Below are 24,465 nucleotides of genomic sequence, written 5' to 3' on the forward strand. Positions count from 1 at the left end.
ATTTATGTTCATAATCGTGTTCATAATCAAGTTCAAAACAATGTTAACTCACCTATTTCACCGATGAACATTATCAAATCATTTATTCAGAAAGTATAAATAATGACAAGTTCATGATTATGTTCATAATCACATTCATAATTATGTTCATAATCACGTCAATGATGACGTTCATAAAAACGTTCATTATCTCGATCATTATCATGTTCACAAACACATTCATGATCATGTTCAAGTCCATGATTATGTTCATAAATATGTTCAAAATCTAGTTCAAAATACTCTTGTTCACAATCAAGTTCAAAAGGATGTTCATTCACCTATTTCACTGACGAAAATCATCAAATCATTTATTCAGAAAATATAAATAAGGGAAATGATTTATGACAAATATGTTTAATGAACTGGTTCATTGTGACAGGAATGAAACAACACACTTTATACGCCGACATGTACAAGCAGGATTATCGCAACAATAATAAATGCATAATGTTTGCATCCATTCATGTTTTTCCATTCATGTGAGCATGAAAAATGCTTAGTTTGTGACAAATAAAAGTAGCTTATGAGAACACATCTTTCTTCTTCACTTCAATACACGAACAGTACAGGACACACCTTCTCCTCACACACTGCCTTGTCTTTGTTCTCATGACTATTTATTTATTGTAGATAGTCACGTCTAAACTATCAATGAACACATGTGGAGTTATGTACCTCTTTTCTTTCTATATTCTATGTCCGTAAACAACAATTTGTTTCATTTTATTATTTCATGGCAGGTAAACAACAACCTGTTTCTTTTCTTTCAATGTTTTAGTTTTTTTATGTCAGGTAAACAACTTGTTTCATTTTATTAAGTATTTTATCATTTTATATCAGGTAAATAAACAAAAACCTGTTTTGTTTTTCTTTCAAAATGTTATTGTTTTGTGTGAGTAAAACAACAAGAGTCTATTTAACGAGGATGTCGTCGTGGCTTGTGCAGCCCTTTGAGACATTTGTGATTTAGGGCTATATAAATAAACTTTGATTATTTCTATTCGTTTAAGTATTTTATTATTTTATGTCAGGCAAACAACAACTTGTTTCTTTTTATTTTTTGTCAGGTAAACAATTTGTTTCATTTTATTATTTTATGTCAGGTAAACAACAATTTGTTTCATTTTATTATTTTATGTCAGATAAACAAAAATTTGTTTTTATTATTTTATGTCAGGTAAACAACAATTTGTTTTATTTTACTATTTTATCTCAGGTAAACAACAATTTGTTTCATTTTATTATTTTATGTCGGGTAAACAACAATTTGTTTCATTTTATTATTTTATGTCAGGTAAACAACAATTTGTTTCATTTTATTATTTTATGTCAGGTAAACAACAATTTGTTTCATTTTATTATTTTATGTCGGGTAAACAACAATTTGTTTCATTTTATTATTTTATGTCAGGTAAACAACAATTTGTTTCATTTTATTATTTTATGTCGGGTAAACAATTTGTTTCATTTAATTATTTTATGTCAGGTAAACAACTTGTTTCTTTTTACTATTTTATGTATGATAAACAACTAGTTTTTATTATTTTATGTCAGGTAAACAACAATTTGTTTCGTTTTATTATTTTATGTCAGGTAAACAATTTGTTTAATTTTATTATTTTATGTCAGGTAAACAATTTGTTTCATTTTATTTTATGTCAGGTAAACAACAATTTGTTTCATTTTATTATTTTATGTCAGGTAAACAACTTGTTTCTTTTTACTATTTTATGTCAGATAAACAATTTGTTTTTATTATTTTATGTCAGGTAAACAACAATTTGTTTAATTTTATGTCAGGTAAACAACAACTTGTTTCATTTTATTATTTTATGTCAGGTAAACAACTTGTTTCTTTTTACTATTTAATGTATGATAAACAACAATTAGTTTTTATTATTTTATGTCAGGTAAACAACAATTTGTTTAATTTTATTATTTTATGTCAGGTAAACAACAATTTGTTTTATTTTATTATTTTATGTCAGGTAAACAACATTTTGTTTCATTTTATTTTATGTCAGGTAAACAACAATTTGTTTCATTTTATTATTTTATGTCAGGTAAACAACAATTTGTTTTATTTTATTATTTTATGTCAGGTAAACAACAATTTGTTTCATTTTATTATTTTATGTCGGGTAAACAACAATTTGTTTCATTTTATTATTTTATGTCAGGTAAACAACAATTTGTTTCATTTAATTATTTTATGTCAGGTAAACAACAATTTGTTTCATTTAATTATTTTATGTCAGGTAAACAACAATTTGTTTCATTTTATTATTTTATGTCAGGTAAACAATTTGTTTCATTTAATTATTTTATGTCAGGTAAACAACTTGTTTCTTTTTACTATTTTATGTCACATATACAACAATTTGTTTTTATTATTTTATGTCAGGTAAACAACTTGTTTCTTTTTACTATTTTATGTATGATAAACAACAACTAGTTTTTATTATTTTATGTCAGGTAAACAACAATTTGTTTCATTTTATTATTTTATGTCAGGTAAACAACAATTTGTTTTATTTTATTATTTTATGTCAGGTAAACAACAATTTGTTTCATTTTATTTTATGTCAGGTAAACAACAACTTGTTTCTTTTTACTATTTTATGTCAGATAAACAACAATTTGTTTTTATTATTTTATGTCAGGTAAACAACAATTTGTTTTTATTATTTTATGTCAGGTAAACAACAATTTGTTTAATTTTATTATTTTATGTCAGGTAAACAACAACTTGTTTCATTTTATTATTTTATGTCAGGTAAACAACTTGTTTCTTTTTACTATTTAATGTATGATAAACAATTTGTTTTTATTATTTTATGTCAGGTAAACAACTTGTTTCATTTTATTACTTAACTTATAATTTTATATCAGGTAAATAAACAATAACCTGTTTATTTTCTTTCAAAATGTTATTGTTTTGTGTGAGTAAAACAACTAGATCTTATTTAACGAGGACGTCGTTGTGGCTTGTGCAGCCCTTTGAGACACGTGATTTAGGGTCATATAAGTAAACTTTGATTGATTGATTTATTGATGTACTTAACAAAAGAAGGTGAAATAAGTGAAAACATTTTAGTTCCTTCAAAATAGCCACCCTTAGCTCTGATTAATGCTTTGCACACTCTTGGCATTCTCTCCATGGGCTTTAAGCACACCTGTGAAGTGAAAACCATTACAGGTGACTACCTCTTCAAGCTCATGGAGAGAATGCCAAGAGTGCGCGAAAAAGTAATCAAAGCAGTTGGTGGCTATTTTGAAGAAACTGGAATATAAAACATGTTTTCAGTTATTTCACCTTTTTGTTGTTAAGTACATAACACCACTTGTGTTCATTCATAGTTTTGATCTGACTATCTACAATGTAAATAGTCATGAAAATTATTTAAAAAAAGGCATTGAATGAGGAGGTGTGTCCAAACGTTTGGCTTGTACTGTACGTCGCTCTGTAAACCCAGAGATGACACCATATGGTAAATGAATTATCCCAAAATGTGCACTACTGTATGGCTTTGTAAACGTTGATCTACTTTAGGGGTCTCAAACTCAGTTGACTTCAGAACCTCATTTTAACCGCGTGACTCCACGTGTTCACTACTCAGAAAAATGTCAAATTAAACGTAAAAATGATTTCCGCTTGCTTACAGCTAGTTGCTCTTTGTTTGTTTTTTCCGCACTGTTACTCTATTCCAGGGGTCCCCAAACTACGGCCCCCAGCGTCCAAAATCCGGCCCGCGGGTAGGCCTGAATAAGAAAATAAAAAAAGTTTCATTTATTATTATTTTTTTATTTTAATCTGTCCTTTCTAGCCCATCCATCAATCCATTTTCTACCGCTCGTTACTCTCAGGGTCTCGTAGCCGCACAGGCAAAACATATTGTCTAAAAATGCATTTTCCCCATCGACAACATGTCATCACGTGCACGCTCTTTCAGTCAATTAGTGCACGAGGGGGAAAAATGGCAAAATCGTTGGGGCAACGTAATATAGACTCCGAGTGCAGAGTTATTACACATCAGTGGACATGTGACCTGTTTTTGTTTATATATATATACATATATATATAAATTTTATTTTTTTAAATTCTAAAATACAAAGAAAGTATACATTTAGTAAGAAAATGTACAGTGTTTCATTGCTACATATTATTTCCAGGCTTCCGAGTGTGACACCTGTGATCAACATGCATCATCGGCATGTAACGATAGTGTTAAAAACTAATGTTTCCTTTTTACCGTCGATACCGCGCATCCCTAGCCTGAGTTTGAGACCCCTGTTCTACTTCTGAAGACCCTGTAAGAGTGGATATACTGTAAATAGATTGCACAGGTGTACTAATGTTATAACACCAACAGAAATAACGGTTGCCTAACAGAACAGTTACCTGGTATCTCTACGGACTGAGTAATGTAACACCGACGGGAATAACGGTGGACTAAAAGAACAGTTACCTGGTATCTCTACGGACTGAGTAATGTAACACCGACGGGAATAACGGTGGACTAAAAGAACAGTTACCTGGTATCTCTACGGACTGAGTAATGTAACACCAACAGGAATAAAGGTTGGTGAAAAGAACAGTTACCTGGTGTCTCTACGGACTGAGTGATGTAACACCAACAGGAATAACAGTTGCCTAACAGAACAGTTACCTGGTGTCTCTACGGACTGAGTGATGTAACACCAACAGGTAAATTGGTGGACAAACAGAACAGTTACCTAGTGTCTCTACGGACCGGGAAATGTTGCAATACCAACAGGAATATCCATCCATTTTCTACCGCTTGTCCCTTTTGGGGTTCCGCCCGAATGCAGCTGAGGTAGGCTACAGCACCTCCAACAGGAATAATGGTTGCTTAAAAGATCATTTCTCTGGTGTCTCTACGGACTGAGTAGTGTAACACCAACAGAAATAACGGTTGCCTAACAGAACAGTTACCTGGTGTCTCTAAGGACTGAGTAATGTTGTAACACCAACAGGAATAACGGTTGCCTAACAGAACAGTTACCTGGTGTCTCTACGGACTGAGTAATGTAACACCAACAATAATACTGGTGGACTAAAAGAACAGTTACCTGGTGTCTCTACGGACTGAGTAATGTAACACCAACAGGAATAAAGGTTGGTGAAAAGAACAGTTACCTGGTGTCTCTACGGACTGAGTAATGTAACACCAACAGGAATACTGGTGGACTAAAAGAACAGTTACCTGGTGTCTTTACGGACTGAGTAATGTAACACCAACAGGAGTTACTGTTGCCTAAAAGAAGAGTTATTTGGTGTCTCTTCGGACTGAGTAATGTTGTAACACCAACAAAAATATACATCCATTTTCTACCGCTTGTCCCTTTTAGGTTTCCGCCCGAATGCAGCCGAGGTAGGTTCCAGCACCCCCGACAGGAATAATGGTAAAATAACAGTTATCATGGTGTCTCTACGGACTGAGTAATGTAACATTAATGGTGGCCTAAAAGAACAGTAATCTGGTGTCACTGCAGACTGAGTAATGTTGTAACACCAACAGGAATAACGGTGGACTAAAAGAACAGTAATCTGGTGTTTCTAAGGACTGAGTAATGTAACACCAACAGGAATAACAGTGGACTAAAAGAACAATTATCTGGTGTTTCTACGGACTGAGTAATGTAACACCGACGGGAATAACGGTGGACAAAAAGAACAGTAATCTGGTGTTTCTACGGACTGAGTAATGTAACACCAACAGGAATAACGGTGGACTAAAAGAACAGTTATCTGGTGTCTCTACGGACTGAGTAAAAGAGTGCAGCGTTGTGTTGCATCCTCTTGTTGAGCAGCTGGGAGGACAAGGTGCCGTCCTGGATGGGAAAGTCTCGAAAGGACACTTGTGCGTCGGGCAAGTCGTCGGGCAAGTCGTCGGGCAGCCTGCCGGGGGGCCTCCAGAGGGTGGGGTGGAAGCAGCAGTAGTAGACGCACTTAAAGAGCAGTCCTAGCCAGTAGGTGAGCGGTAGCGCGAGAATCAGCGGCAGGGCGTAGGGCTGGGACGTCACATGGTCCCTGTAGCACCACCAGGTGGCCAGCAGGATCCCGCCGTCCGCCGCCATGAAGCCGTGGTAGATGACGCTCCTCCCGCGGGTCCGACCCTCGGCCACGTTGAACCAGCTGAAGTACCAGACCAGCCCCACCGTGGCCCGGTACAGCCACTCGCCGCCGGCGCTGTCCATGAAGTCCGTCCTCTGCCGCCAGGCCCAGAGGACGAAGCCGGACCAGACGAGCAGGAAGTGGGCGGCGGCGCAGCCGGCCGGCAGGACGGAGGCGAAGAGGGCGAGGGCGGCCACGCGGGGGGAAATGAGGAGCAGGTTCCACAGGAAGTAGACCAGGGAGGAGCCCCAGCCCTGCTGGGCCTTGTCCGGCAGGAAGGAGCGCAGGGAGCGGTGGTAGTCCACCACCATCCAGGCCATGGACGTGGTCGACGCCGCGATGCTCACGACTGCAATAACACAAGGTGTTGCATCATCAGTGTGGCAAGCACGAGGAAGGTTACTACTTCCTGTTGGCGGACTAAGTCCACTTCCACAATTACTGGTCCTACAGAAGCAATAACAACTAATATTTACACTTGGGACGTGACCATCAATCAGTATCGGCCATTTGTCAAGAAAAAGGGCCTTTTATCCCCTTTGGGTTGATACTACTTGTAGCGTATTTCCTTGAGTTGCCGCCGGGACGCCAATTAATTTAAAACCTCTTCTCACTCCGGCACTTACCAAAGGCATGCGGTAAATATAGGCCTGCACTAATTATTTTAAAACCTCTTCTTACTCCGGCGCTTACCAAAGGCATGCGGTAAATTTAGGCCTGCGCTTATAAATTTGAGTGTGATGTAAGGATACCTTCATGAAAAGCACATTTAATAAAAATAACGTTATTATGGTCTTACTTTTACTTATAAATGAAGTCCATGTGCAGCTCCTTCTGATCAAAAGCATTGATAACTTGTTTATAGAAGTCTTCCTTATCTTTCTTCAGTTTTAAAAGTCTAAGAGATCTTCCTTTATTACCTCCTGCTTCGACTGAAAGTCCAGTTTAGAAAACTGTTTTATTTTAGATATGTAATCCTCCATGATAAAAGTGCAAGCGAGAGGAAAAAATAAACGATCGCTGCTCATTCTTGCTGCTTGTTGTCACTTCTTCTGCAGCCGAGTAGTCGCAAGAAGGATCACTAGCACTCTCTACCACCAGAAGTCATTTAATGACTCATATTTGACACACGCAGCTATGGTATATTAATAAAACATAGCTGCTTACTGTTCTTTTTAGCAAATTTCAATAGCATGGACCTTAAATCCTACTGAATAGCTCTAAATCTTCCCTTTATGCAATTTCAAGTGATTGAAATCAGCCTCCATTTTGAAAATGATGACAGGTGAAGTGTCACTCGTGACGTGACGAGTTTGACCCTGTGGAAATTCTAGACATGCGCTAATAAAAATAATATTTTGCAAAACGAGTTTGACCCGGCGGCAATTCAAGGAAATACGGTATATTTCTTTTAGTTTAGACACACCTATTCATACATTACCAACCAATTCACCGACTATTACTACCAACAGTTTTTTTCTGTTGCTAGGTAGAAAAGTGAAAAGATGGCAACTCACACTGGACGGTCCTGGCCTTGTTGTTGCGCAGCACCACGTAGATCATCAGCGTCAGCTGCGGAGCGCTCTCGCAGAAGGTCTCGATCAGGCGCAGCATGCTGAGGTCGTGGGTCAGGTAGACGGCGTACTCCGAGCCTTCCTCTTTGCGCCACCACACCCTGAAACCTTGCCTGATGGCCGAGATGTGCCTGCCGTGTTGGAGAAGCATCGTTTTACCGGCAGGTGAGCATGTTCGGCAGCACACAATCACTGAGTACTTACAAGCAGACACAGTGTGTGGACAGAAAAGGGAGAACGGATGCATTTTGGCTTAAAAACTAACAATAAAGGGGAAGTTATAACACTGCTTTAAGACATGGGTGTCAAACTCTGGCCCGCCGTGTAATTGAATTTGGCCCTTGAGGCAATATCAATTTAGCATTAGAGCTGGCCCGCCGGCTGTATAACACCGCATTCACCGCTAATACTCATACTTGCCAACCCTCCTAATTTTCCCGGTAGACTCCCGAAGTTCAGTAGCCCTCCCGAAAATCTCCCGGGGCAACCATTCTCCCGAATTTCTAGCAATTTCCACCTGGACAACTATATTGGGGGCGCGCATTTAAGGCACTGCCTTTAGCGTTCTCTACAACCTGTCGTCACGTCCGCTTTCCCTCCATACTAACAGCGTGTCACATAATATTTGTGGCTTTTACACACACACACAAGTGAATGCAAGGCATACTTGGTCAACAGCCATACAGGTCACACTGAGGGTGGCCATATAAACAACTTTAACACTGTTACAAATATGCGCCACACTGTGAACCCACACCAAACATGTAACACCGCATTCACCGCTAATACTCATACTTGCCAACCCTCCTAATTTTCCCGGTAGACTCCCGAAGTTCAGTGCCCCTCCCGAAAATCTCCCGGGGCAACCATTCTCCCGGATTTCTAGCGATTTCCACCCGGACAACTATATTGGGGGCGTGCATTTAAGTGAAGTGAAGTGAAGTGAGTTATATTTATATAGCGCTTTTCTCTAGTGACTCAAAGCGCTTTACATAGTGAAACCCAATATCTAAGTTACATTTAAAGCAGTGTGGGTGGCGCTGGGAGCAGGTGGGTAAAGTGTTCTTGCCCAAGGACACAACGGCAGTGACTGGGATGGCGGAAGCGGGGATCGAACCTGGAGCCCTCAAGTTGCTGGCCACTATACCGCCCCAATATAGGTTGAAAAGGATTTGCAAATCATTGCATTTTACGCGCCAACTTCACTGGTTTTGGGGTTTGTACATCAGACTAAACAGCTCTACCTAGTGGTGAAGTTTGGGAATTACAGTTTTTGCACGCGTTTGACACTAAATTCCATTCATTCAATTTAAGGCACTGCCTTTAGCGTTCTCTACAACCTGTCGTCACGTCCGCTTTTCCTCCATACTAACAGCATGTCACATAATATTTGTGGCTTTTACACACACACACACACACGCACAAGTGAATGCAAGGCATACTTGGTCAACAGCCATACAGGTCACACTGAGGGTGGCCATATAAACAACTTTAACACTGTTACAAATATGTGCCACACTGTGAACCCACACTAAACAAGAATGACAAACACATTTCAGGTGAACATCCGCACCGTAACACAACAGAACAGATACCCAGAACCCCTTGCAGCACTAAGTCTTCCGGGAAACTTCCAGCAAACTGACCAATAATTAACGTTTTATTCATGCATTTTCTCTTGCTACTTCAAGGCTTGAATGTTTGGTTCATTCATTATTGTTATTTTATTTTCAAATTTATTATTCGCCTGTGGAGAAAAATTGATATTTACCTCAGAAGATTGCAAATAGAAAAAAAGGCGTACACTTTTTATTTAAATTTCATTTGATATGCCATTGATATTTTTTATTATTATTATTATTTGGAACTGGATTTTGCACGTCACTAAAGTTATATAAGCCTTGCTTGTTCAATATTTAATGCAAAACTCGTTTGGGTCCCTATTAAAAGGTTCATTTGTTCAACTTCGGCCCTGCGGCTTTGTTCCGTTTAAAATGTTGGCCCACTCTGTATTTGAGTTTGACACCCCTTCTTTAAGACAGAACTAGCTAGCTAGGTAGCTGCAGTGTTTTAGCGACTTCAAAATCCCTAATCCTCGTCTCCATGGCGACAAATAAAGTGAGTTTCTTACAAGCAAGGACGAGGAATAGCTAAACATGCTTGACTACACACCGTAGGATACAGTAGCTCACCGCCCTCACAATGTAAACAAACATAATGATACCAAGTACTATGGCGTACATAGTCGATACTACTATGATTACATACTACTATTTATAAAGAAGTTGTGAGAATGTTCGCGACACATCGCCTGCTGCATGCTTCCTCACATCATTAGCTGTCAGTCACAGCAGATGATGGACACTATTGAGTAAATAAAAGCAACATCAGCTAGTTTTTCTCCTCCGCTGTACACTTTTAGTGTGGGGACAAGTGTCTCCAATATTGTCCACACCTGTCTCCATCCAAACACAGCGGTGCGCTCTTAAACGCACGGCGGGAAGCGAGGGGAAAAGACGTTAAACCAAGCGCTTGGCTCCGTTTACTCCGAGTGGAAATCTCCGTAGCAAAGTCCGTGTAGTTTGTCCGCCATAATTATCAAGCCAAACACTGTAGTGTGCATGAGCCTGACTCCGTGTTGCCTAAAATGCATTAATAAATGAAGTCCATCCATCCATCCATCCATCATCTTCCGCTTATCCGAGGTCGGGTCGCGGGGGCTGCAGCCTAAGCAGGGAAGCCCAGACTTCCCTCTCCCCAGCCACTTCGTCCAGCTCTTCCCGGGGGGATCCCGAGGCCTTCCCAGGCCAGCCGGGAGACATAGTCTTCCCAACGTGTCCTGGGTCTTCCCCGTGGCCTCCTACCGGTTGGACGTGCCCTAGGAGGTGTTCGGGTGGCATCCTGACCAGATGCCTGAACCACCTCATCTGGCTCCTCTCCATGTGGAGGAGCAGCGGCTTTACTTTGAGTTCCTCCCGGATGACAGAGCTTCTCACCCTATCTCTAAGGGAGAGACCTAAACTCATTTGGGCCGCTTGTACCCGTGATCTTATCCTTTCGGTCATGACCCAAAGCTCATGACCATAGGTGAGGATGGGAACGTAGATCGATCGGTAAATTGAGAGCTTTGCCTTCCGGCTCAGCTCCTTCTTCCCCACAACGGATCGATACAACGTTCGCATTACTGAAGACGCCGCACCGATCCGCCTGTCGATCTCACCATCCACTCTTCCCTCACTCGTGAACAAGACTCCTAGGTACTAGAACTCCTCCACTTGGGGCAGAGTCTCCTCCCCAACCCGGAGATGGCACTCCACCCTTTTCCGGGCGAGAACCATGGACTTGGAGGTGCTGATTCTCATTCCGGTCGCTTCACACTCGGCTGCGAACCGATCCAGTGAGAGCTGAAGATCCCGGTCAGATGAAGCCATCAGGACCACATCGTCTGCAAAAAGCAGAGACCTAATCCTGCGGTCACCAAACCGGATCCCCTCAACGCCTTGACTGCGCATAGAAATTCTGTCCATAAAAGTTATGAACAGAATGGGTGACAAAGGGCAGCCTTGGCGGAGTCCAACCCTCACTGGAAACGTGTCCGACTTACAATGTGGACCAAGTTCTGACACTGATCATACAGGGAGTGGACCGCCACAATCAGACAGTCTGATACCCCATACTCTCTGAGCACTCCCCACAGGACTTCCCGAAGGACACGGTCCAATGCCTTCTCCAAGTCCACAAAGCACATGTAGACTGGTTGGGCCAACTCCCATGAACCCTCAAGAACCCTGCCCAGAGTAAATTAAGTTTTTCTGTAATTAAAAATTAGACGGTATTATATAACCGTCTTGAATTTTATCGCGAATTATCATTATACTGTTTACAGTTACATTCCCAGTCCATGAACAAGTAAAAAGTCAAGGCTGGTCACGGCATACACGTCAATGTTGGTCGATTTTTGGGGCACTACGGGAAATGACGAGGGCGGTCCCGGCTTTCGGCACAGTTGCTGTGGTTAAGTTCGAGCCCGGCTAAAATATCCAAATATATGAAAAACCTTGGACCATACTTGCCAACCCTTTTGGATTTTCCGGGAGACTCCCGAGATTCAGCGCCTCTCCCGAAAACCTCCTGGAAGAAATGTTCTCCCGAAATTCAGCTGGAGCTGGAAGCCACGCCCCCTCCAGCTCAAACATGCACAGTTCGAAGCTTGAAAAGAAGGATTGCAGGCGGATCTGACGGCATTTAAAGTCATTTTTAAAAAAAAATGTTAAATCCTCCTCCTTTTCAACCGGACGACCACGGAGAATTAAAGTAGGAACACTCCGGAGGCAGAAGTTCATTAAGAGGGGCGGACTCACCGGCTCTCAGCCATGTTTCCGTCACACAGAGGAAGTCAAGTCCGCCGCCCGCGGGAAGTGAAGAAATCCTTTAGGATAAACGTTTTGTTTGTCAAAGATCTTGCGTTCACAAGACCGAACCTGGCGGGGGCCAGCATGTCCCAGGGCACAGCTAATCCAGGTCGGGCCCGACACACAGCCCGCAGGTGTCGGGAGAGAGGAGACGAACGAACAGAGCTGACAGCGAGAGACGGCAGGGCAAAGCACATACTGGTGCCATCTTCTGGAAACTGGGAAGTGATGTTACTCAAATAGTGAAAGGTAAGTGTTGTTGTTGTTTTTAGCAACCAGCAAGCACAGTACAGTTAGTAGAACAACTGTGGTTTTTTTTACTGTGTATTAGATAGGTGCCGCCTATAATTCAACTATTTATTTTATTTTTATATGTAATAAAATAAATATATATTGCTAGAATTCACTGAAAGTTAAGTATTTCATACATATATATATATATATATATATATATATATATATATATATATATATATATTATTACACGGTCTAGCTCCATCCTATCTTGCCGATTGTATTGTACCATATGTCCCGGCAAGAAATCTGCGTTCAAAAGACTCCGGCTTATTAGTGATTCCTAGAGCCCAAAAAAAGTCTGCGGGCTATAGAGCGTTTTCCGTTCGGGCTCCAGTACTCTGGAATGCCCTCCCGGTAACAGTTGGAGATGCTACCTCAGTAGAAGCATTTACGTCTCACCTTAAAACTCATCTGTATACTCTAGCCTTTAAATAGACCTCCTTTTTAGACCAGTTGATCTGCCGCTTCTTTTCTTTTTTCTCCTATTTCCCCCCCCTCCCTTGTGGAGGGGGTCCGGTCCGATGACCATGGATGAAGTACTGGCTGTCCAGAGTCGAGACCCAGGATGGACCGCTCGCCTGTGCATCGGTTGGGGACATCTCTACGCTGCTGATCCGCCTCCCCTTGGGATGGTTTCCTGTGGACGGGACTCTCACTGCTGTCTTAGATCCGCCTTGAACTGAACTCTCGCGACTGTGTTGGAGCCACTATGGATTGAACTTTCCCAGTATCATGTTAGACCCGCTCGACATCCATTGCTTTCGGTCCCCTAGAGGGGGGGGAGGGTTGCTCACATCTGAAGTCCTCTCCAAGGTTTCTCATAGTCAGCATTGTCACTGGCGTCCCGCTGGATGTGAATTCTCCCTGCCCACTGGGTGTGAGTTTTCCTTGCCCTTTTGTGGGTTCTTCCGAGGATGTCGTAGTTGTAATGATTTGTGCAGTCCTTTGGGACATTTGTGATTTGGAGGCTATATAAATAAACATTGATTGATTGATTGATACGCTGCTGATCCGCCTCCGCTTGGGATGGTTTCCTGTGGACGGGACTCTAGTTGCTGTCTTGGATCCGCTTTGAACTGAACTCTCGCGGCTGTGTTGGAGCCACTATGGATTGAACTTTCACAGTATCATGTTAGACCCGCTCCACATCCATTGCTTTCGGTCCCCTAGAGGGGGGGGGGGGTTGCCCACATCTGAGGTCCTCTCCAAGGTTTCTCATAGTCAGCATTGTCACTGGCGTCCCGCTGGATGTGAATTCTCCCTGCCCACTGGGTGTGAGTTTTCCTTGCCCTTTTGTGGGTTCTTCTGAGGATGTTGTAGTCGTAATGATTTGTGCAGTCCTTTGAGACATTTGTGATTTGGGGCTATATAAATAAACATTGATTGATTGATTGATACGCTGCTGATCCTCCTCTGCTTGGGATGGTTTCCTGTGGACGGGACTCTCGCTGCTGTCTTAGATCGGCTTTGAACTGAACTCTCGCGACTGTGTTGGATCCACTTTGGATTGAACTTTCACAGTATCATGTTAGACCCGCTCCACATCCATTGCTTTCGGTCCCCTAGAGGGGGGGAGGGTTGCTCACATTTGAGGTCCTCTCCAAGGTTTCTCATAGTCAGCATTGTCACTGGCGTCCCACTGGATGTGAATTCTCCCTGCCCACTGGGTGTGAGTTTTCCTTGCCCTTTTGTGGGTTCTTCCGAGGATGTCATAGTCGTAATGATTTGTGCAGTCCTTTGAGACATTTGTGATTTGGGTCTATATAAATAAACATTGATTGATTGATTGATATTAATATATATATTAATTACAGCCAATATAAATATATTGGCTGTAAATATACTCTCCTCTTAACCACGCCCCCACCTTCCAAAATCGGAGGTCTCCAGGTTGGCAAGTATGCTCTGGACAAGCGTGACAGCGGCGTGGATTGCGTCACCAAACACCTGAATCCAGGTAAGCAGGCATATGGAATGTGAAAGGATGCTGCACACACACATTGGGTGTCTCCTCCAAAGCTGGGCCTTGACATTTATGGTTTTGACACTTGTCAAATGTAATTATACACTCATGCTGGACACCACATTTTTCCACTGCAGTAGAATCATCATTAGAGTGTGCAGGCGTGATGACATCACAACAATGTTGCAGGCAGAACAACAACAGCAGTGCTTTATGGGGAAATATACACACACTTGTAAAGGACATCATGTCACGGCTGTCTTGAGTTTCCAATCATTTCTACAACCCTTATTTTTTTCTGATAGAATGATTGGAGCACATACTTGTTGGTCACAAAAAAAAAACATTCATGAAGTTTGGTTCTTTTATGAATTTATTAAGGCTCTACTGGAAATGTGAGAAAATATGCTGTGTCAAAAGTATACAAACAGCAATGTTCATATTTGCTTACGTGTCCCTTGGCTAGTTTTCCACAAGCTTCTGGTTGAATTTGTAGTGGCTAATTTCCAGAGGTGGGTAGTAACGCGCTACATTTACTCCGTTACATCTACTTGAGTAATTTTTGGGATAAATTGTACTTCTAAGAGTAGTTTTTATGCAACATACTTTTACTTTTACTTGAGTATATTTATAGAGAAGAAACGCTACTTTTACTCCGCTCCATTTATCTACATTCAGCTCGCTACTTTTTATTTATCGATCTGTTAATGCACGCTTTGTTTGTTTTTATTTTGTCAGACACGCATTCAAAGTAGGAACTACACATGCCTGCGTTTCACCAATCAAGTGCAGTCACTGGTGACCTTGGACCAATCAAACAGAGCCAGGCGGTCACGTGACCGTCACACGTCGAATTTGACCTAAAAAAGTTAAAAAACTTATTGGGGTGTTACCATTTAGTGGTCGATTGTACAGAATATGTACTGTACTGTGCAATCTACTGATAAAAGTTTCAATCAATCAATCAAAAGTGTAAAGGAAAAAAGACGCTTTTTTATTTCAACCGTACTTCCCGTCAAAACCCTAAAGACTGATCGCACGGTTCCTGTCTTCACAATAAAAGCGCCGCTCCATCGCGCCTGCGCTAAGAAAATAAGAGTCTCCGAAAGCCAGAGCATACAAGCGAGCAAACTACGGAGTTTGCCTGTAAAGTGTATAAAAACGAATATGGAAGCTGGACAAATAAGATGCCAAAAACCAACCACTTTCATGTGGTATTAGACAGAAAAGAGGAACTTTTTTTCTCCTCCATTTGAAAACGTGGACGTTATCAGCACTATACTGTCTGATTCCAATCAATGCGAGTCATCAGAATCAGGTAATACACCAACTTGTATTCTTGTCTTCATGAAAGATAGGAATCTATATGTTAAACATGGATGTACATTCATTAAAACACCTTTAACATGTCAACAACAACGGCAAAATAAATAAATATAAATTATATACTGTGTATATAAATGTATGTATATATATATATATGAGGTAGATCACCTCGACTTGGTCATTTATTAAGTAATTGATTAACGTTGAAAAACATATTGGGGTGTTACCATTTAGTGGTCAATTGTACGGAATATGTACTGTACTGTGCAATCTACTAATAAAAGTATCAATCAATCAAATCAATCAATGCCTACTGAGCCTATGGTGCTGTTAAGTTATTGTGGCTCAATTTGCCTTAATTTTTTTTATTTTCATGTATTATTTAATATATATTATTGTTTTAGTAGCTTAAGAGATATTCCTGGCTATGAATTTGCTCATTGCTATTTCTATGTTTTTGTGCATTACTTGTTGCCGTAATCATTAAACAAACACGTTACTCATCAGTTACTCAGTACTTGAGTAGTTTTTTCACAACATACTTTTTACTTTTACTCAAGTAAATATTTGGATGACTACTCCTTACTTTTACTTGAGTAATAAATCGCTAAAGTAACAGTACTCTTACTTGACTACAATTTCTGGCTTCTCTACCCACCTCCGCTAATTTCTGTCTTTAATCTGTTTTGGGTAACTTTCACCTACATACATTGGAAGTCAAGTCACTCTGAACATTGGACAGTTACATAAGTTCTGATAGAAATCAGGTCATCATGGAGCGTATAAACAAGAAGGGAAGACCAAGCCTGAGGTGCGCTCTTATTAATTCCTTTCACGAGGGTCCACCATCTTTCTTCTCCGGAGACACTGTCTGTTTTCATATTGATTCAATCCAACTTTGTACGATGTGATTGTGAGTATTTAAAACTGTTTGTGACAAACTCTCTATTGTTCCTGTTTAAGATTCGGACTTTTCGACCACATAAAATTGGCGTCATGAACAGGATGAGGCCCCGGGTTAAATCCCCAACATTTCTACAACAAATTTTTGATCACTCCTCTTGGCAAAATCTGTACTAAATTTCTTGTTTATTCTGACATGGACTTGTTTCTTCAGCATTGTCCACACGTTTAAGTGAGGACTTTGGGAAGGCCGTTGTAAAACCTTCATTCTAGCCTGATGTAGCCACTTTTGACGTCATTGTCTTGTTGGAACCCCCAACTGCGCCCAAGACCCAAACTTCGGGCTGATGATTTTAGCTTGTCCTGAAGAGTTTGGAGGTAATCCTCCTTTTTCATTGTCCTATTTACTCTCTGTAAAACACTAGTTCCATTGGCAGCAAAACAAGCCCATAGCATGATACTACCACCACCATGCATGACGGTCGGCATGGTGTTCCTGGGACTAAATGGTAAATGGGTTGGACTTGTATTGCCCTTTTCTACCTTTTTGAGGAACTCAAAGCGTTTTGACAATATTTCCACATTCACACATTCACACACTGATGGTGGGAGCTGCCATGCAAGGCGCTAACCAGGACCCATCAGGAGCATGTCTTGCTCAAGGACACAACGGACGTGACTAGGATGGTAGAAGGTTAGGGATTGAACCAGTAACCCTCAGATTGCTGGCACAGCCACTCTCCCAACTTCGCCACGGCCTCACCTTTTCTCTTCCAAACATATTGCTGGGTATTGTGGCTAAACAGCTCAATTTTTGTTTCATCTGACAAAACAAAGACTAAGATAAGACCTTCTGGACGAAACTTCTGTGGTTAGATGAAATGAAAATTTAGCTGTTTGGCCACAATACCCAGCAATATGTTGGAAGGGAAAAGGGTGAGGTCTTTAATCCCAGGAACACTATTCCTACCGTCAAGCATGGTGGTGGTAGTATTATGCTCTGGGCCTGTTTTGCTGCCAATGGAACTGCTGCTTTACAGAGTAAATGGAAGATTACCTCCAAACTCTTCAGGAGAACCTAAAATCAACAGCCCGGAGGTTGGGTCTTGGGCGCAACAGGACAATGACCCCAAAGTCCAAACACGCGTCAAAAGTGGTAAAGGAATGGCTAATTTAGGCTAGAATGAAGGTTTTAGAATGGCCTTCCCAAAATCCTGACTTAAACGTGTGGACAATGCTGAAGAAACAAGTCAATGTCCGAAAAACCAACACATTTAGCTGAACCGCACCAATTTTGTCAAGAGGAGTGCTCAAAAATTCAACCACAAGCTTGTGGATGGCTACCAAAAGTGCCTTATTGCAGTGAAACTTGCCAAAGGACATGTAAGCAAATATTACCATTTTGACCCAGCAGATTTGCTCACATTTCCAGTAGACCTATAAAAAATTTACAAAACAACTAAACTTCAAGAATGTTTATTTTGTGACCAACAAGTATGTGCTCCAATCACTCTATGACAAAAAAAAAGACTTGTAGAAATGATTGGAAACTCAAGACAGCCATGACATGATGTTATATACAAACCCCGTTTCCATATGAGTTGGGAAATAGTGTTAGATGTAAATATAAACAGAATACAATGATTTGCACATCCTTTTCAAGCCATATTCAGTTGAATATGCTACAAAGACAACATATTTGATGTTCAAACTCATAAACATTTTTTTTTTTTTTGCAAATAATCATTAACTTTAGAATTTGATGCCAGCAACACGTGACAAAGAAGTTGGGAAAGGTGGCAATAAATACTGATAAAGTTGAGGAATGCTCATCAAACACTTATTTGGAACATCCCACAGGTGTGCAGGCTAATTGGGAACAGGTGGGTGCCATGATTGGCTATAAAAGCAGCTTCCATGAAATGCTAAGGAATTCACAAACAAGGATGGGGTGAGGGTCACCAATTTGTAAGCAAATTATCGAATAGTTTTAGAACATTTCTCAACAAACTATTGCAAGGAATTTAGGGATTTTACCATCTACGGTCTGTAAAATCATCAAAAGGTTCAGAGAATCTGGAAAAATCACTGCATGTAAGCGATTATATTATGGATCCCTCAGGCGGTACTGCATCAAAAACCGACATCAGTATGTAAAGGATATCACCACGTGGGCTCAGGAACACTTCAGAAAACCACTGTCAGTAACTACAGTTGGTTGCTATATCTGTAAGTGCAAGTTAAAACTCTACTATGCAAAGCGAAAGCCATTTATCAACAACACCCAGGAACGCCGCCGGCTTCTCTGGGCTTGAGATCATCTAAGATTGACTGATGCAAAATGGAAAAGTGTTCTGTGGTCTGACGAGTCCACATTTCAAATTATATTTGGAAACTGTGGACGTGGTGTCTTCTGAAACAAAGAGGAAAAGTAACCATCCGGATTGTTATAGGCGCAAAGTTGAAAAGCCAGCATCTGTGATGGTATGGGGGTGCATTAGTGCTCAAGGCATGGGTAACTTACACATCTGTGAAGGCACCATTAACGCTGAATGGTCCATACAGGTTTTGGAGCAACATATGTTGTCATCCAAGCAACGTTATCATGGACGCCCCTGCTTATTTCAGCAAGACAATGCCAAGCCCCGTGATACAACAGCGTGGCTTCGTAGTAAAAGAGTGTGGGTACTTTCCTGGCCCGCCTGCAGTCCAGACCTGTCTCGCATGGAAAATGTGTGCCGTATCATAAAGCATAAAATACGACAATAAGACCCCGATGAACAACTTAAGCTGTACATCAAGCACGAATGGGAAATAATTCCACTTTCAAAGCTTCAACAATTAGTTTCCTCAGTTCCCAAACGTTAATGGAGTGTTGTTAAAAGAAAAGGTGATGTAACACAGTGGTGAACATGCCCTTTCCCAACTACTTTGGCACGTGTTGCAGCCATGAAATTCTAAGTTAATTATTATTTGCAAAAATAATAAAGTTTATGAGTTTGAACATCAAATATGTTGTCTTTGTAGTGCATTCAACTGAATATGGCTTGAAAATGATTTGCAAATCATTGTATTCTGTTTATATTTACATCTAACACAAATTCACAACTCATATGGAAACGGGGTTTGTATAAGTGTATATCCACTTTGTATGTCCACTTTTGAGCAGGACTGTCCACTTCCACGGGAGACGTAGTTTACCTGCACAAGAAGCCCAGCTGCAGCACATGCAACAGGCAGGAGAGCTTCACCTTGTCCACAAACAGCACCGCTTCTGCTCCGGTGTCACTCCGGAACTCCGGCAGTTGTCGGTCGTACTTCAACCAGAACCAGCTGAACATTTGGACCACGCAGGACGACAGCAGCATGAGGGCGACCAGCGCCCCGAACCACAAAAAGTCTCCGTGGCAGTAAAACTCCGCGGCCACCCACAGGTCGGAGCCCCAGTCCAGCAGGAAAGTACACACCCCGACCACGGAGAAGGCGAAGTCGACCCAGGAGTATTTGGAAAAAGCCCCGCGCTCCATTGCGACTTGGCCCGACTTCACTCGACTTCGCCCGACTTCGCCCGAGTTCGCCCGACTTTGCCCGACTTCACCCGAGTTAGTCCGAGTTAGCCGGCTAACACATGTATTTGCTAACGACGCGTACCGTTACTTGCCGCTTCTTCACCCCCATGGAGGAAGTTTGGTTACGTGCTACAGGTGGACGACGGCCGCCGTTTCCGCCGGGGCTGCATTATTAAGTCCAATTGTTCGGCGGCATGGCATTGTTAAGTCAAATTGTTGGCGTAAAAGTATTCAAACAACCATCTTGTAGTTGGTTAAGCCGAAATACCCTTCGGGTTCATGTTAGCCCCGCCCATTCAAGGTCACGTGACCAGCAGGCGCCATGGTCCGTGTATGTTTTTTTTTTATTTTATTTATTTATTTTTATTTAATTTTAAAATGCCAGGAATGATATAAAAAGCGTTTTTTTAATTTAATTTTTAAAATGCCAGAAATCCAATTAAATTGCGTTATTCTTCTTATTTGGTGTCAGGGAGCAATAAGGGCTTGTTTTTAACTATATTTTTTGATGAAACAAAAAATTAAATCCCCTGTAAAGACAAATGGGAAAACAGACCAAAAATGATATTTGTTACACAGTTTTACACACATCGACATTTTATAAGTAGACACAGCATTGGCTGCAGTGAGGCAAGAAATTCGGGCGCCATCTTGAAGTGGTGATGAGGAGCCGGCGAGCAGCCTAAACTGACAGTGGATAGGTAAAAAAAACAAAGATGGTCTTCAGCGTTTTCCTGCTCAAATGAGCGGACTGTTGAAAATAGGAATCGGGTGATTACTTTTCACAAGTATGATTTAACACTAATGTGGTGTTAAGGTGTTCCCTCAATCATCAGGAGATTGTGAAATTAAATCTGATGATTGAGGGAACCCCTCATGAAACAGTTCTGTAGAGATGAAGTAGTCTTGTGATTTTTCCCACACCTACATATTGCGCTCTACCATGGTATCGAGCACTATTCTCTGGATAATCCAATCAAGACATATATATATATATATATATATATATATATATATATATACTCACAAATAAACACACACTGAACAACAAGACAGCAGACTGGATTTTTAGAAACAAATTGTTGTTGTTGTTGTACTATATAGTGCGTGATCAAATCCTTTTTATTGCCTCCAATTTCGTGAGATATGTGCGTATACAGTCCTCGTTGTGCCACGTTAAACTAATTTATGTAGAATGCCTGCTTTTACTTTGAAATTCATAACTTTCGGTGAAAGAATATGAAAAACACCCGGGTTTTTTTTTTTCCGTTTCTGTTTACAAAGGATTTATCCATCCATCCATTTCCTACCGCTTATTCCCTTTTGGAGTTGCGGGGGGGCGCTGGCGCCTATCTCAGCCACAATCGGGCGGAAGGCGAGGTACACCCTGGACAAGTCGCCACCTCATCGCAGACAAAGGATTTAAATGTTTGTTATTTGAAATATATAAAATGAAAATCAAACCGTTTTTTTAGATTCAGTTATTATTCTTCGACACCAAAATACATTTTGTCTTTGAATTTTATTTGTTTGTTTTTAAAAATGCAGTTGTATTTTACTTTCAATTTATGAAACGTAATTTAAATGCCCTGAACATACACCCAACCGCCCCCCAAAGGGTGTTTGTGTTCAATAATATTTATTTCAATTAATGTAAATAATTAAATGTATATACCGGTACTTGTTATTATGCTTTCTGATCTCTTTATGTCCACTACTTGCTGTACATATCCTATCAAGTCAGACCACTGTTTCAATGTCCATTTCTCAGATGATGCAATCTTGATGACTGAAGTTCTGATATCAACCAAAGCTCCTCATCCCACCCCCTGGATTGTAAATAATGTAAATAATTCAATGTATATACTCTGATGATGAACTTGTGTGATGACTCTATTATGTTGATAGTATATATTTGTACCATGAATTGATTAACGTGGACCCCGACTTAAACAAGTTGAAAAACTTATTGGGGTGTTACCATTTAGTGGTCAATTGTACGGAATATGTACTGTACTGTGCAATCTACTAATAAAAGTATCAATCAATCAATCAAGATGCAAATCCATTTTTAGGTGTTTTGGTGAAATGCGGTGTAAACCGAGTCAAATCCACCGTCAAAAGGGTGTTCTATACGTATTTTAATTCAAACTAACGCCCTGCGATAAGGTGGTGACTTGTCCAGGGTGTACCCCGCCTTCTGCCCGATTGTAGGGAAGAAGCGGTAAAAAATGGATGGATGGAATTCAAACTTTGATTGATTAATTCTTTTATTAGTAGATTGCACAGTACAGTACATATTCCGTACAATTGACCACTAAATGGTAACACCCCAATAAGTTTTTCAACTTGTTTAAGTCGGGGTCCACGTTAATCAATTCATGGTACAAATATATACTATCAACATAATACAGTCATCACACAAGTTAATCATCAGAGTATATACATTGAATTATTTACATTATTTACAATCCGGGGGGTGGGATGAGGAGCTTTGGTTGATATCAGAACTTCAGTCATCAACAATTGCATCAACAGAGAAATGTGGACATTGAAACAGTGTAGGTCTTATTTAGTAGGATATGTACAGCCAGCAGAGAACATAGTGAGTTCACATAGCATAAGAACAAGTATATACATTAGAAGTACATTTGAGTTGTTTATAATCCGGGGAGATGGGATGTGAATGGAGGAGGGTATTAGTAAAGTGTTGAAGTTGCCTGGAGGTGTTGTTTTAGAGCGCTTTTGAAGGAATATAGAGATGCACTTACTTTTATACCTGTTGGGAGTGCATTCCACATTGATGTGGCATAGAAAGAGAATGAGTTAAGACCTTAGATCGGAATCTGGGTTTAACGTGGTTTGTGGAGCTCCCCCTGGTGTTGTGGTTATGGCGGTCAAGGAAGTAATTTGACATGTACTTCGGTATCAAGGAGGTGTAGCGGATTTTATAGACTAGGCTCAGTGCAAGTTGTTTTACTCTGTCGTCCACCCTGAGCCAGCCCACTTTGGAGAAGTTAACTAAAGTTAAATTTCTACTCAGTAAAATAATGCGAACGATTTGTATTAACTGAGTTTTGAGCTATTTTGTCCAGGGTGTACACCGCCTTCCGCCCAATTGTAGCTGAGATAGGCACCAGCGCCCCCAAAGGGAATAAGCGGTAAGCCTAACTCTGGCTTATTAGTGATTCCTAGAGCCCAAAAAAAGTCTGCGGGCTACAGAGTGTTTTCCGTTCGGGCTCCAGTACTCTGGAATGCCCTCCCGGTAACAGTTGGAGATGCTACCTCCGTAGAAGCATTTAAGTCTCACCTTAAAACTCATCTGTATACTCTCGCCTTTAAATAGACTCCCTTTTTAGACCAGTTGATCTGCCGCTTCTTTTTTTTCTCCTATGTCCCCCACCCCCTAGTGGAGGGGGTCCGGTGCGATGACCATGGATGAAGTACTGGCTGTCCAGAGTCGAGACCCAGGATGGACCGCTCGCCTGTGTATCGGTTGGGGACATCAATCAATCAATCAATGTTTACTTATATAGCCCTAAATCACTAGTGTCTCAAAGGGCTGCACAAACCACTACGACATCCTCGGTAGGCCCACATAAGGGCAAGGAAAACTCACACCCAGTGGGACGTCGGTGACAATGATGACTATGAGAACCTTGGAGAGGAGGAAAACAATGGATGTCGAGCGGGTCTAACATGATACTGTGAAAGTTCAATCCATAATGGATCCAACACAGTCGCGAGAGTCCAGTCCAAAGCGGATCCAACACAGCAGCGAGAGTCCCGTTCACAGCGGAGCCAGCAGGAAAACATCCCAAGCGGAGGCGGATCAACAGCGCAGAGATGTCCCCAGCCGATACACAGGCGAGCAGTACATGGCCACCGGATCGGACCGGACCCCCTCCACAAGGGAGAGTGGGACATAGGAGAAAAAGAAAAGAAACGGCAGATCAACTGGTCGAAAAAGGGAGTTTATTTAAATGCTAGACATCTCTACGCTGCTGATCCGCCTCCGCTTGAGATGGTTTCCTGTGGACGGGACTCTTGCTGCTGTCTTGGATCCGCTTGAACTGAACTCTCGCGGCTGTGTTGGAGCCACTATGGATTGAACTTTCACAGTATCATGTTAGACCCGCTCGACATCCATTGCTTTCGGTCCCCTAGAGGGGGGGTTTGCCCACATCTGAGGTCCTCTCCAAGGTTTCTCATAGTCAGCATTGTCACTGGCGTCCCACTG

The 24,465-nt window shown here is 41.1% G+C and overlaps 1 protein-coding gene across 1 annotated transcript; it reads right to left on the reverse strand.

Annotated features, from left to right (window-relative positions):
* Positions 1-380: 380 nt before the first annotated feature.
* xkr8.3 (XK related 8, tandem duplicate 3) lies at positions 381-20,508 on the reverse strand. Its single transcript, XM_061882725.1, has 3 exons — positions 19,858-20,508; positions 7,699-7,886; positions 381-6,530 (listed from the first exon to the last, which is right to left on the reverse strand). Exons 1-3 carry the CDS (start codon positions 20,181-20,183, stop codon positions 5,812-5,814), a joined length of 1,233 nt encoding a protein of 410 aa, XP_061738709.1. The 5' UTR covers positions 20,184-20,508; the 3' UTR covers positions 381-5,811.
* Positions 20,509-24,465: the final 3,957 nt, after the last annotated feature.

This window comes from Nerophis ophidion, linkage group LG21, assembly GCF_033978795.1.
Source record: "Nerophis ophidion isolate RoL-2023_Sa linkage group LG21, RoL_Noph_v1.0, whole genome shotgun sequence".
In the NCBI taxonomy this organism is placed as follows: Eukaryota; Metazoa; Chordata; class Actinopteri; order Syngnathiformes; family Syngnathidae; genus Nerophis; species Nerophis ophidion.